The 14159-nt window shown below is 32.3% G+C and overlaps 1 protein-coding gene across 2 annotated transcripts in view; it reads right to left on the bottom strand.

The window, feature by feature from the left end:
• Nucleotides 1-14159, bottom strand: part of ATRN (attractin) — a 239148-nt gene that overhangs the window by 146484 nt on the left and 78505 nt on the right. For both annotated transcript variants that reach the window (XM_074274223.1, XM_074274222.1), the window contains exons 5-6: nt 8932-9137; nt 7436-7604 (exon numbers count right to left, since the gene is read on the bottom strand). In XM_074274223.1, the coding sequence (XP_074130324.1) occupies nt 7436-7604; nt 8932-9137 (375 nt within the window). The remainder of the gene's footprint in view (nt 1-7435; nt 7605-8931; nt 9138-14159) is intronic.

The raw sequence follows: 14159 nt of genomic DNA, 5'->3' as shown, positions 1-14159 counted from the left end.
TAAATATGACAGAAAATGGAAATAGTCAATGCTGGAGGGACATGAAACAACAGACACACTAATACTACGTTGGGGAAGCTATGAATTAGTCTAACTTCATCAAGTTTTTAAAGTGACTAAAATATCCATAATCCAAGACACTACTGCTAGGCACGTATCCTCCAAGGATCTCAAAACAGAAAGAAAAGTCCCACAGATTGCAAAATATTCATGGCTATGCTTAGTAGTAGCAAAAAGCTGGGACAAAATACCAATGCTCTATAACTAGGAGATGGCTAAAAAAACTATAGTATATGAACGTAATAGATATTACTATGTTATAAAGAACTATTAATATTTGGACTCAAGAAGCATCAAAAATTTTCTATGAATTATGATGGGTAATAGAAGGAGAACCAGGAACACAACATACATTCTGAGAACAATGTAAATGAAGCATAAGTAGTAGTTTTAATCACAAAGCTTGACAAAAAGATTATGAAATATGCTTCCCTCACTTCTTTCCAGATATTATATATATATATATACACACACACACACACACACACACACACATATATATATATATATATATATATATATATATTTATATTTATATATCTCAGGTGATATGCCAGTTAATTTTCTTGCCCCATTTTATTTTTTGTTAAGAAGAATGATATGATGTTAAAACCAAAGCTGCCAATAAATTAAGGAATGAAAGGAGGGTAATGGAAGAAAGGGACAGGTAGAATAAGAGTAAATTATCACACATAAAAGAGACAAGAAAAGCTTTTGAAGTTGAGGGGAAGAGGAGAGCGACAAGGAGAATAAGGGGAAATACTTCCATTAGAATTGGCTTAAAGAGGGAAACACATTCAATTGGGTATAAAAATCTATCTTACTCTACAAGACAGTAGGAAGGGAAGGGGATAAGAGAAGAGAGAGAGGAACATGATAGAAGAGAAAGTAGATTGGAGGAGAGTATAGTCAAGCAAAATACTTGTAAAAGCAAAACACTGTTGAGGAGGGACAGAGTAAAAGGAGAGAGAATAAACAGGAGGCAATTACAAGTTGGCAAAAATAATTGAGAGAAAAAAATTTTCAAGCAAGATTTTTTGATAAAGGCCTCATTTTTCAAACATAAAAAGAACTGAATCAAATTTATAAAACTAAGAATCATTCCCCAATTATTAAATTGATCAAAATATAGGAACAATTTTCTGATGAAGTAATCAAAATTATCTATAATTATCTGAAAAAATACTCTAACTCATAATATGAAATAAAACACCACCTCATACCTATTAGATTGGCTAAAAGATAAGAAAAGGAAACTGACAAATATCGGAGGGGATGTGGGAAAAATGAGACATTACTGCAGTGTTAGTGGAGTTCTGAACTAATTCAACCATTCTGTAGAGCAATTTGGAACTATGACCAAAGGGCTACACCTTTTGACCTAGCAATACTACTTCTGTTTGAATCCCAAACAAAATTAAAAAAAAAAAAAAAAAAAAAAAAAAAAGAACCTGTATGCACACACAAAAAAATTATGGCAGCTACTTTCTTGTAGCAAAGAATTGGAAACTAAGAGGATACCCAACAATTGGGGAATAGATGAATAAACTGTGATAGGTGATCATGATGAAGTACCATTGTGCTATGATAGGATAAGCTTCAATCAAAAGAGGGAAATCTATGTTATATGTCAGCCATATTAATACTGTTTTAGAGTATTCAAAATAATGAAATAGCATAAGAGTATAAGGTTGGAATACTGCTCTGGCATAGGTGGAGTTAGAAAAATAGGGAAAGACTTAGACCTAAGAAGGATAATATTATCCACTTTCAGAGAAAAAAAAGACAAAAAAGCATAGTATAATGTTACATAGATGTATATCTACATGCCTTTATATATATGATTATAGGAATGTGCTTATATATGTGTATGTATGTGTATATGTATATATATATATGTGTGTGTATGCATTCATAAATATATGCTTAACTATAAAGCCTGCTTAGAGAGGGTAGGGAAGAGGAAAGAGATAAAAAAGAATAAAGCAAAAAATATATAGGTGAGGAAAAAAAAAAACCTTACCAGGAAGCAGAGAGTTTTGAATACAATGTATTCTATTATTATATATGCTTTCTTGAAATGGAAGTTTATTGTAACATATTTCAAATTCTCTGTTACATTCTGCTGTGCACATGACAATAGGTTTTTTTTTTCTATTTCATATTTGTTTTAAATAAATAAATAAATACGTTTATTAAAAATGGAGAGAAAAAAGATATGATGAGCAATTTACTATCAGGAAAATCTGGAAAGACTTCCAAGAGCTGATGCAAAATGAAATATACTGTGTACAAAGTTGTCTTGGATCATTGTATTGCTGAGAACAGTTATAACTATTAGGGAAATGTTTTGCATAACTACACATGTATAACCTTTATCGAACTGCTTGCAATCTCAATGGGGGAGGGGATTGAGAGTGGTGATAAAGATAGGAAGAATATTTGGAACTCAAAATTTTAAAAATGAATGTTAAAAATTGTTTTTACATATGACTGGTAAAAAAATACTGAATAAAAAAAAATCTAAATAGAATCAGCCAAAGGCAATAAAAAAATCCATTGAAGAAAACAATTGTTTTAAAATTAGAACTGACCAAATGGAAAAGAAGGTTAAAAAAGCTAACTGAAGAAAATTATTCCTTAAAAATTAGGATTGAGCAAGTGGAAGCTAAAAACTCTTATGAGATATCAAGAATAGGGGAACAAAATGAAAAGAATGAAAAAAAGGAGAAAATATAAATTACCTCATTGGAAAATTGATCCAAGAGAGATAATTTAAAAATTATTGCACTACCTAAAAGCCATGATTAAAAAAAGAGCCTGGACAGCATCTTTAAAGAAATCAAGGAAAACCATCCTGACATCCTAAAAGCAGAGGATAAAATTGCAATTAAAAGAAACCTCTGATCACCTTTCAAAACAGACCCCAGAATAATATAACAGGCTATTCCAGAACTATCAAATCAAAGAGAAAACACTGCAAACAGCCAGAAAAAACAATTCAAATATCAAGGAGCCACAGTCAGGATCACACAGGACTCAGCAGCTTTTACATTAAAGGATAGGAGGGCTTAGAATATGACATTCCAGAAGGCAAAAGAGGTTGGATTACTACAAGAATTAACTACCCAGCAAAACTGAACATAATCTTTCAAGGGAAAAGATGAATATTCAATGAAATAAGAGGACTTTGAAACTTTCCTGATGAAAAGATCAGAGTTGAACAGAAAATTTAATTTGTAAATACAAGAGTCAAGAGAAGCATAAAAGAGAACCAGGAAAAACAAAACAAAACATGGTATTGCACAAGGTTAAACTGTTTACACACCTACATGGGACGATAATATTTATAACTCTTAAGAACTGAATCTCTAATAGGACAGTTAGAAGTTTACTTCAGAGAGAAAATGTGAGTGTAAATTGATTTTGATGTGATGTTTTAAAAAAAATTAAGGGGTGCACTGGAAGAAAGGGGGAGGCAAAAATAGGGTAAATTATGTCACATGAGGAAGCAAAAAGGCTTTTTACAATAGAGAGAAAGAAAAGAGGGGGTAAATATTGTTTGACCCTTATTCTCATTGATTTTGGCTCAAAGAGAGAATACTATTGACATTCAGTTGGATAAAGACATCTACTTTATCCTATAGGAAAGTAGGAAGGGAAGGGGAAAATAAATGGGAAGAAGTGTTGACTGAAGGAAGAGCAGACTGAGGAAGGCAGAGGTCAGAAGCAAAATATTGGTGAGAAGGGACAGGGTGAGAGTATAAATGGAAAAAATAGGATGGAGGGAAATAACAGTGACCATAATTGTGAATGTGAATAGGATGAAGTCTCTTATAAAATGACACCAAATAGCTGAGTAGATTAAAAACAAAAATACTATAATATGTTGTTTATAAGAAATATATCTGAAGCAAAGAAACAGTAAAGGTATATTTACCTTTAAGCAGAATATTTTATGCTTCAGCTGAAGTTAAAAAAAAAAAAAAAAAAAAAAGCAGGGGTAGGAATCCTGATCTCAGTTAAAACAAAAATAAAAATAGATCTAATTAAAAGAGACAAAGAAGGAAATTACATCTTCCTAAAAAGGTATCACTCAGTTGGATAAAGATATTTACTTTATCCTATAAGAAAGTATCCTCTAGGAAAGAAGGGAAGGGGAAAAGAAAGGGGAGGAAGTGCTGACTAAAGGAAGAGCAGACTTTGGAAGGCAGTGGTCAGAAGCAAAATATGGATGAGGAAAGACAGGGTGAGAGTATAAATAGGAAAAATAGGATGGAGGGAAATATACAGTAACTATAATTGTTAATATCAATAGTAAACATATATGCACCTGGGGCAGCTAGGTGGCGCAGTGGATAGAGCACCAGCCTTGAATTCAGGAGGACCCGAGTTCAAATCAGGTCTCAGACACTTAACACTTCCTAGCTGTGTGACCCTGGGCAAGTCACTTAACCCCAGCCTAAAAAACAAACCAAAAAAAAAAAAAAACAAAAAAAACAAAAAAAACATATATGCACCAAATATATGTATGACATTTAAATCCTTAGAGAAGTAAAATAACTTACAGGAAGAAATAGACAGCAAAACCATACTAGTGAGAGACCTTAATTTCCCATTCTCAGAACTAGATAAATGTAAACACAAATCAAACAATAAAGAAGAAAATTAATAGAATTATAGAAAAGTTAGGCATGACAGATCTCTAGAAAAAACTGAATGAAGAATGAAGAATGAAGGTTTGTTTTTTTCTCAGTGGTACATTATACCTCCATAAAAACTGACCATGTGTTGGAGCATAAAAACCTCACAATCAAATGCAAAAAGGCAGAAATAATAAATGCATCCTTTTTAGATCATAAATTACATGTAATAAATGGCTATGGAAAGATAGGTTGAAAATTAACAGGAACTAAATAATCTAATCCTAAACAATGAGTGAGTAAAACAAGAAATCATAGAAACAATCAATAAGGAATGACAACAATGAGACAACATAGCAAAATTTATGGGATGCAGTCAAAGTATACTTAGGGGAAATTTTATCTCTCTAAATGCATACGTGAATAAAGTAGAGAAAAAGTAATTTTAAAAACTACAAAAAGAACAAATTAAAAATCCCCAATTAGACAACAAATTAGAAATTGTGAAACTCAAAGGAGAGATGAATAAAATCAAAGGTAGAAAACTATTAAACTAATAAATAAAACCAAGATCTGGTTTTATGAAAACAAAAACAATTAAATAGATAAACTTTTGGTTAATTTGATTAGAAAAAAGAAAGAAAACCAAATTATCAGTATCAAAAATGAAAAGGGCAAATTCTCCAGCAATGAAGAGGAAATTAAAGCAATAATTATGAGCTACTTTGCTCATATGCCAATAAAGTTATTGATCTAAGTGAAATGGATGCCAAAAAATATTGCCCGACTTAACAAAATAGGCAGTTTTCAGGCATAAAAAAATTAAAGCTATCTATAATCATATGAAAAAATTATCTGGATTACTATTGATTAGAAAAATGCAAATTAAAATAGCTGAGGTACTACCTCATACCTATCAGTCTGGCTGTGACTGAAAAGGAAAATGATAAAATATGGGGGAACTGGGACAACAATGTTTAGTTGATGGAATTGTTAACTAATTCAACCATTCTGGAGAACAATTTATAACTATGCTGAAAAGGCAATCAAACTGTGCATAATACTCTTTGATTTAGCAATACCACCATTAAGTGTGTATCCCACAGAGACCTTAAAAAAAGGAAAAAGGACATACATAAACAAAATATTTATAAGAGTTCTTTTTATGATGCCAAAGAAGTGGAAATTGAAGGCATGCCCATCAATTGGGAAATGGCTAAACAAGTTGTGGCATATGAATGAAATGGATACTGTCGTGTTAAAAGAAAGGATAAGAAGGCTGATTTTTGAAAAGCCTGGAAAGACTTCCACAAACTGATGATGAGTGAAATGAGAATACTGTACACAGTAACAGCAATACTGCACAATGGTCAACTATAAGTGACTTAGCTCTTCTCAGCCTTACAAAGATCCAAGTTAATGCCAAAAGACTCATGATAGAAAATGTTATCCACATCCAGAGGAAGAACTACGGAGTTTGAATGCAGGTCAAAGGATAATGTTTTCACTTTTCGGATTTGGGGTGTGTGTGTACATATGTATGACTTTCGCTTTTTGTTCTGTTTCTTCTCTCATAACATGACTAATGTTGCAACAGATTTACATGATTCCACATGTATAAACCTATATCAGATTGCTTGCTATCTTGGGGAAAAGGAAGATGGAAGGAAGAGAAGGAGGAAGAAAAAATTTGGAACACAAAATCTTTTTTTGTTTTTTTTAATGTTGAATTGTTCACAATAATAACAAAAGTGTGCTGATGACCAACTTTCATAGACTGCTCTTCTCAGTAATACAATGATCTAAAACAAACTCTCATGATGGAAAATGCTATTAATATCCAGACAAAGAACTATGGAATCTGAATGCAGATTGAAGAAAACTATTTTCACTTTTTTTTTTTTTTGCTGTTTTTCTTTCTTATGGTTTTTCCCTGTTGTTCTGACTCTTCTTTTACAACATGACTAGTATTTGATATGACTATACATGTATAGCCTATATCAGATTGATTGACATCTTGGGGAGATATGAAAAGAGGGAAGAAAAATGGAAATCAAAATCTTATAAAAGTAAATGTCAAAAACTAATAAAAAATTAAAAGAAAAAGAAAAACTATATATAACAAAAACAATCAAAAACAATGCATGTCGAATACTATTCTTTACATGTATTTGGAAAAAGTAAAGTGCTTTTACCAAAAAAAAAAAAAAAAAAAAAAAATCATTTCCTCTATAAAATAAACTATTTGAATCATTTAAGCCTACCAAATATATAAACAGGAATATCAATCAGTCTCTTTGGAAGACACCAATCTATTTAAGATGTCCTTCTCTTAAAGGCAGAGAATGATGGCTAAATAAGAAGAGAATAGTTGAGAAGTTTTGAAAGCAGAAAATCAGGAAAGAACAGTTGTTAGGAAAACCAACAAAGTAGACTGTTATCAGCAGAAGGGAATGTATTGTGCTTATGTCAGAAAATATTATACTTTTTGATGGAATACCAGCACAATCCCATATCTTTAAATGAATTACTATTGAAACATTTAAAATATTTTTGATCAAAAAAGTGCATTTCTCTCACTTTTTTAAACTCCTAGTAGAATTTATAATATAAATGTCAAAATTATGTTTGAAAGGGAAAGTAATTTTCTTTCATGATCATGGTAGGGTTTTTTGACAATGTTTAACACCACCCATATTTTCAAAATGTTCAACAAAAGTTATTCAACTTACGCCAGAACCATGTTGTAATCTGAATGGTTGAACATATAACCTCCAACAACCCACATTATGTTACCATTGACAACAGCTTTGTGGGATGCTCTGGGGAGCTTTGGCTGAGAGTATTCCTCCCGAGTCCAAAATGACTGATTAGCTGGCACAGGAATTGCACACCCAGGTCCTGTGAAAAACGTAATAAACAATGGTTAAATAAAAGAAGATTTTACATTCATTACATACATTACATTGTTTTTTATATCTGATATACCGAATCATAGAAAAATGTACCTAGAATAGAAATATCACCAAGTTTATCTCTCTCATATGTAATCTCAGCATCTATATAGAAAATAAAATGCTTGAGAATTTTCATCTCTCAATTCTATTCTACTAAATGGACCAAATCTGAGTTATAACTATTGATTTCAAATAAACATCACTAAAATCTGAAATCATATCACTTGTACTGATGACAAGGTTAGGCTCAAACTAAATTTTATTTGAAGTCATGTACCATGGGTAGCTTGCAGGAAAGACAATATAGGTAATGATAGTGATTAAGTAAGACAAAAGATAAAACTTAAGAATTTCTCTGGTAAACTAGTACTACAAAACATTAACAAAGATTTGATCCTTCTAATTTGTACTGTTACTAAATCTGGTATTTATATAATATTATTTGTGTCAGAAACTTCATGTACACATAGACAATATTAAAGCTAGACAAAACTCAGATTCCCCAAAATGCAATAACCATAACATATTTTTAGATAGGAGTTTGACTTTTATTTATCATTATGAAGATAATGATAGGTATTCAAAAGGTACATAATACTTAATTGATGAAATTCTAAATGCCAACCAAAAACTAGTAATATCAGTAAAATGCTTTTAAAAACATTTGGGAAAAGACTTTCAAAAATAAATCCATTTTCTTTCTCCAAAGAAAAAGCAGAGCATTCTGGGTGACAAAAACAATTTTCTTCAATTTCAAAAATGACTGTGATTCTGTAAAAATTCACTGACCAAATTTTGATTGTATCCTTTTTCCTACATACCATTCAAAGATGTCTTTTTTGGGAGCCTACCATGTCACATGTTCTCCTTTTCTATGATTTTCTAAGAGAAATTTCCTAGGGAAATGCATTTTATAATCATTCTTCTCACTACCTAGATCACACCTCTGACATATCCCCATAGTAGCTGAGCCCAAGATGCTATATATAATTATTCAGAGATTTCAAATTCAAATTTGTGTGAATAAAAAACAAGGTTCTTGTGTTCAGGGGCTCAAATTCAAATCCTCTTCTAGCTACCCAATACAAACTTAATTACATATCTTTAGAACTTAAAAGGCATAATATAAAACCCTAATAAGCTGAAAGTTCAACTGTCATAAATGTGTGTGCTGAAGTTTCAAATCATATGTAATTCATTTAAGTGTCTTCAAAGAAGAGAGAGAAGTTACGGAATCAAAGGCAGACAAAATATGCAAAAATTCTTCTCACCCTGCCAGTTTGGGAAGCATGAGCATTCTTTAACATCACTTGAATTGCAGAAGCCTCGATTTGGATAGCCACAGTCATCTGTACAGTAAGGAATATCACAGGATTCTCCTTTCCAGTATTTTGAACACTCACACTTGACAGTATTGCTGCCATTACTGAGCTTACATACTCCTCGACCAGAACAGTTATTGGGGCACATGTCGAAACTATAAACACAAGAAGAAAGAAAGTCAGTACCAAACAAAACATCAGCATATCTGGAAGAACTTTTCCAAAAGACTCATGAGTTCAACTAACTTTTACCTACTCATTAACAACGTCTACTATATCACAACAACAATGCTATTGAGCCAAAAGAGTAGCTAGAAAGAACATAGTTACAGAGTGAGAAGTACCTATTCCTTCATCTTGCAAGAGAAGTTTAAAAATCAGAAGCTAATATGATAAGAAACAAGAAAAAGAAGACAACGAAAAGGAAACTCTTTTTAAACCTATCAGGGCTAAGTAGATAAGAATGGAGGCTAAAGAGTTAAACCACAAACAGTATTAAGCTCATTCCTTGATCCTATGACTAATTTTGGCCTCACATAACTGACTTCTGGGTACAAACCTTTCAGATTTCTACCTGTTTGTTGCTCAATCATTTCAGTAGTGTTTGACTCCTAGTGACCCCATTTGGGGTTTTCTTAGCAAAGACACTGGAGTAGTTTGCTCTTTCCTTATCCTGTTCATCTTCCAGATGAGGAAACTGAGGAAAATAGAGTTAATTGATTTGCCCAGACTCACAGAACTAATAAATGTCTGAGATTACAGCTGAAATCAAGAAGATGAGTCTTGTTGACTCCAGATACTTCACTGCACCACCTAACTGCCCCTATATAGCTCAAGGAACATTTCTTAATCTTTCTTAGCTTTAGTATCAAAGTCTATAACATGGGAGTAGTATACTTCATCGGACTGTCATGAGGACCAAATGAAATAATATATGAAAAACATTTTATAAATCTTAGACCTCTAGATAATGGTCAGCTGTTAAAGTATTTATCAGAAACTACTACAATGATGTCTATGTAGGAAAACAAGATGTTTAACATTCTTTGCAATTATATAAAAACATGGGTAGGAGAGGGGATAGGAGAACAAGTTTTCTGTTTTAACAGCAATTCACTGATAGCCTTAATCTCTCAAGGAAGCCATGAGTCATAAAGATTATCCTGGCATTTACTCTAAAATGAAGAGTAACCAGTAAATGGTCTAGAGTCACTTGAGTTCTGACTTCTTCCTATGATTCACAAACAGTATTAAGAAAAATGTTTATCAAAGTACAAGAGAAAAATTCAAGAGTCAATTATAGCTGGTAAATAAGACATCATAATGAGAGTCAAGCTCTATAAATCTATTCCAAAATATTTTCCCTGTATCTATTAAAAGTTTTTCTTAATAGCTCTTTATTTTTCTAAATACAGGCAAAGATAGTTTTCAATATTCACCTTTGCAAAACCTTGTGTTCCAAATTTTTCTTTCCCCCTTCCTCTCTCCTCTATACAGCAAGCAATCTAATATAGGTTAAACATGTGCAATTTTTCTAAACATATTTCCACATTTCTCATGCTGTGCAAGAAAAATCAGATGAAAAGGGAAAAAAGAAACACAAGAAAAGAAAAAAAAGAAAAAACCAACCAAACAAACAACACCATCACCCCAAAAAAGTGAAAATACTATGCATTTATCTACATTCAATCCCCACAGTCCTCTCTCTAGATGGAGATGGCTCTCTCCATCACAATTCTATTGGAATTGCCTTGAATCATCTCACTAGTGAAAAGATCAGAATCAATTATCACAATCTTGTTATTGTTGCGTACACTGTTCCTCTTGGTTCTACTCACTTTATTTAGCATCAGTTCATGTAAATCTTTTCAGGCCTTTCTATAATCAGTTTATTCATTATTTCTTATAGAACAATAATATTCCATAACATTCATATACCATCATTTATTCAGCCATTCTCTGATAGGCATTCACTCAGTTCCCAGCTCTTTGTCATTACAAAAAGGGCTGCTACAAACATTTTTGCATATGTGGGTTTTCTTCCTTCTTTTATGATTTCCTTGGGATACAGAACCCAGTAATGGTACAGTTAGTTCAAAGGTTATGCACATTTTGATAGCCCTTTGGGCATAGTTCCAAATTGCTCTCTAGAATAGTTGGATCAGCTTACAATTCCAACAATGGTGTCCCAATTTTCTCATATCCCTTCCAACAATTATCATTATCTTCTCCTGTCATGTTAGCAAATCTGAAAAGCAATATCTCAGAGTTGTCTTAATTTGCATTTCTCTGATCAATAATGACTTAGAGCATCTTTTCATATGACTAGAAATTTCTTCATCTGAAAATTGTCCCTTTATATCCTTTGACCACTTATCCATTGAGGAATGGCTTATAATCTCACAAATTTAAGTCAATTCTCCATATATTTTTCAGAATATATGAAGAATTCTTTATCAGAAACACTGGATGTAAAACATTTTCTCCAACTTTCTGCTTCGTTTCTAATCTTGACTACATTTTGTTTGTACAAAAACTTATTAATTTAATATAATCAAAATTATCCACTTTGCATTTCATAATGTTCTCTAGTTCTTCTTTGGCTATAAATACCTTCCTTTTCCGCAGATCTGAGAAGCAAACTATCCCTTGTTCTCCTAATTTGCTTATATATCAGCCTTTATCCCTAAATCATAAACCCATTTTGACCTTATCTTGGTATACAGGCCTTAGATATTGGTCAATGCCTAGTTTCTGCCATACTGTTTTCCAGTTTTCCCAGCAATTTTTGTCAAATAGTGAGTTATTATCCTAGAAGCTGGAATCTTTGGATTTATCAAATACTAGATTACTATAGTCATTGACTATTTATTATGTCTTGTGAAACTAGCCTATTCTTCTGATCCAAATGGTTTTGATGACTGCTACTTCATAATTTGTTTTAGGTCTGGTACAGCTAGGCTATCTTCCTTTGAATTTTTTGGTCTTTTAATTCTCTTGAAATTCTTGACCTTTTGTTTTTCCAGATAAATTTCATCATTTTTTTCTAATTCCATAAAGTAATTTCTTGACAGTTTGATTGGTATAGCAATGAATAAATATATTAATTTTGGTAGAATTGTCATTTTTGTATTAGCTTGGTTTACCCATGACCACTTGATAATCTTCCAATTAATTAGAACTAATTTTATTTGTGTAAAAAATGTTTTATAATTGTGTTCATATAGTTTCTGGATTTAACTTGGCAGGCAGATTCCCAAATATTTTATATTATCTACAGTAATTTTAAATGGGATTTCTCTTCCTATCTCTTGCTGCTGGACTTTATTGGTAACATATAAAAACATAAAGATTTATGTAGATTTATTTTATGTCCTACAATTTTGCAAAAGTTGTTTTTTAGTTGAATCTCTAGGATTTTCTAAGTCGCATCATCATATCTTCTGCAAAGAGTGATAATTTTGTTTTCTCATCACCTAATTCCTTCAAATTATTTTTCTTTTCTTATTGCAAATGCTAACATTTCTAGTACAATACTGAATAATAATGGTGATAATGAGCGACCTTGTTTCACCACTGATCTTAATGGGAACGTTTCTAGTTTATACTCTCTATTAATAGTTAAATAACAGAAGCATGTATGCCCAAATTTTAAAGTCCAAAAGGATCAAAATATAAATTTGTTTGGCTACTAAGTGTTTTTTAATATAAAAATTCAAATCACAAGAAAAACTTAAGTGAAGCAGTTGTTCTTTGTAAATTACAGTACTTGTAGCTGCTAGGAGATTGTTACTGTTTGCCCTTCACAGAGAAGTAATAAATCTATAATTTAAACATAAAAGTAATTTTTCTATCTAAGGCAGACCCAACTAGTCTTTGGGCCCCTACTAGCTCAGAGTGAATCTAAATAACAATTTTTCTATTTTGTCTAGAAACCCTAAGGTCTTCCCCTCCCAGATTGATTTTTTTGAGTTTTTTTAAAATTAATTTTATAATTATAACATTTTTTACAACATTACTCCTTGTACTCCCTTCTGTTCTGAATTTTCCCCTACTTTCCTCCACCCCCTCCCCTAGATGGCAGGCATTCCCATACATATTAAATATGTTATAGTATATCCTAGGTACAATATATATGTGCAGAACAGAATTTTGTTGTTGTTGTTGTTGCTGCAAAGGAAGAATTGGATTCAGAAGGTAAAAATAACCTGGGGAGAAAAACAAAAAATGCTCACAGTTTACATATCCCAGTGTTCCTTTTCTGGGTATAGCTGATTCTGTCCATCATTGATCAATTGGAATTGGATTAGCTGTTCTCTATTTTGAAGATATCCACTTCCATCAGAATACATCCTCATACAGTATTATTGTTGAAGTGTATAATGATCTCCTAGTTCTGCTCGTTTCACTCAGTATCAGTTGATGTAAGTCTATCCAAGCCTCTCTGTATTCATCCTGCTGATCATTTCTTACAGAACAATAATATTCCATAACATTCATATACCATAATTTACCCAACCATTCTCCAATTGATGGACATCCGCTTATTTTCCAGTTTCTAGCCACTACAAAAAGGGCTGCCACAAACATTTTGGCACATACAGGTCCTTTTCCCTTCTTTAGTATTTCCTTGGGATATAAGCCCAGTATTAGCACTGCTGGGTCAAAAGGTATGCATAGTTTGATAACTTTGGGGGCATAATTCCAGATTGCTCTCCAGAATGGTTGGATTCTTTCACAATTCCACCAATAATGCATCAATGTCCCAGTTTTTCCACATCCCCTCCAACATTCACCATTATTTGTTCCTGTCATCTTTGCCTCATTTCTTACCTAGTCTTAATCACTGACTAAAGCACTGCCTCAAGTAACTAAAACCTGTCAAAGACAGGTTAGCTTAAAAAGGCCGAAAAGTAAGGCAAGTGACCTTGCACAGCTCTCCCTCACTTAAATTCAATTCACTTGCATGTCATCATATCCCTGATACACTAGTCTTCTTCCAGGATAAACAACAACAATCTGGAGCAGATATATGGCACAGTGGTTAGAGGAGTGGGCCTTAAGTCAGGCCTGAGTTAAAATTCAGTCTTATACTAATACATTGTTGGTGGAGTTATAAACTGATCCAACTATTATGAAGAATAATTTGGAACCATGCCCAAAGGGCTATCAAACTG

The sequence above is a fragment of the Sminthopsis crassicaudata genome, chromosome 6, assembly GCF_048593235.1.
Source record: "Sminthopsis crassicaudata isolate SCR6 chromosome 6, ASM4859323v1, whole genome shotgun sequence".
Lineage (NCBI taxonomy): Eukaryota > Metazoa > Chordata > Mammalia > Dasyuromorphia > Dasyuridae > Sminthopsis > Sminthopsis crassicaudata.
This window is presented reverse-complemented; position numbering and strand designations above follow the sequence as displayed.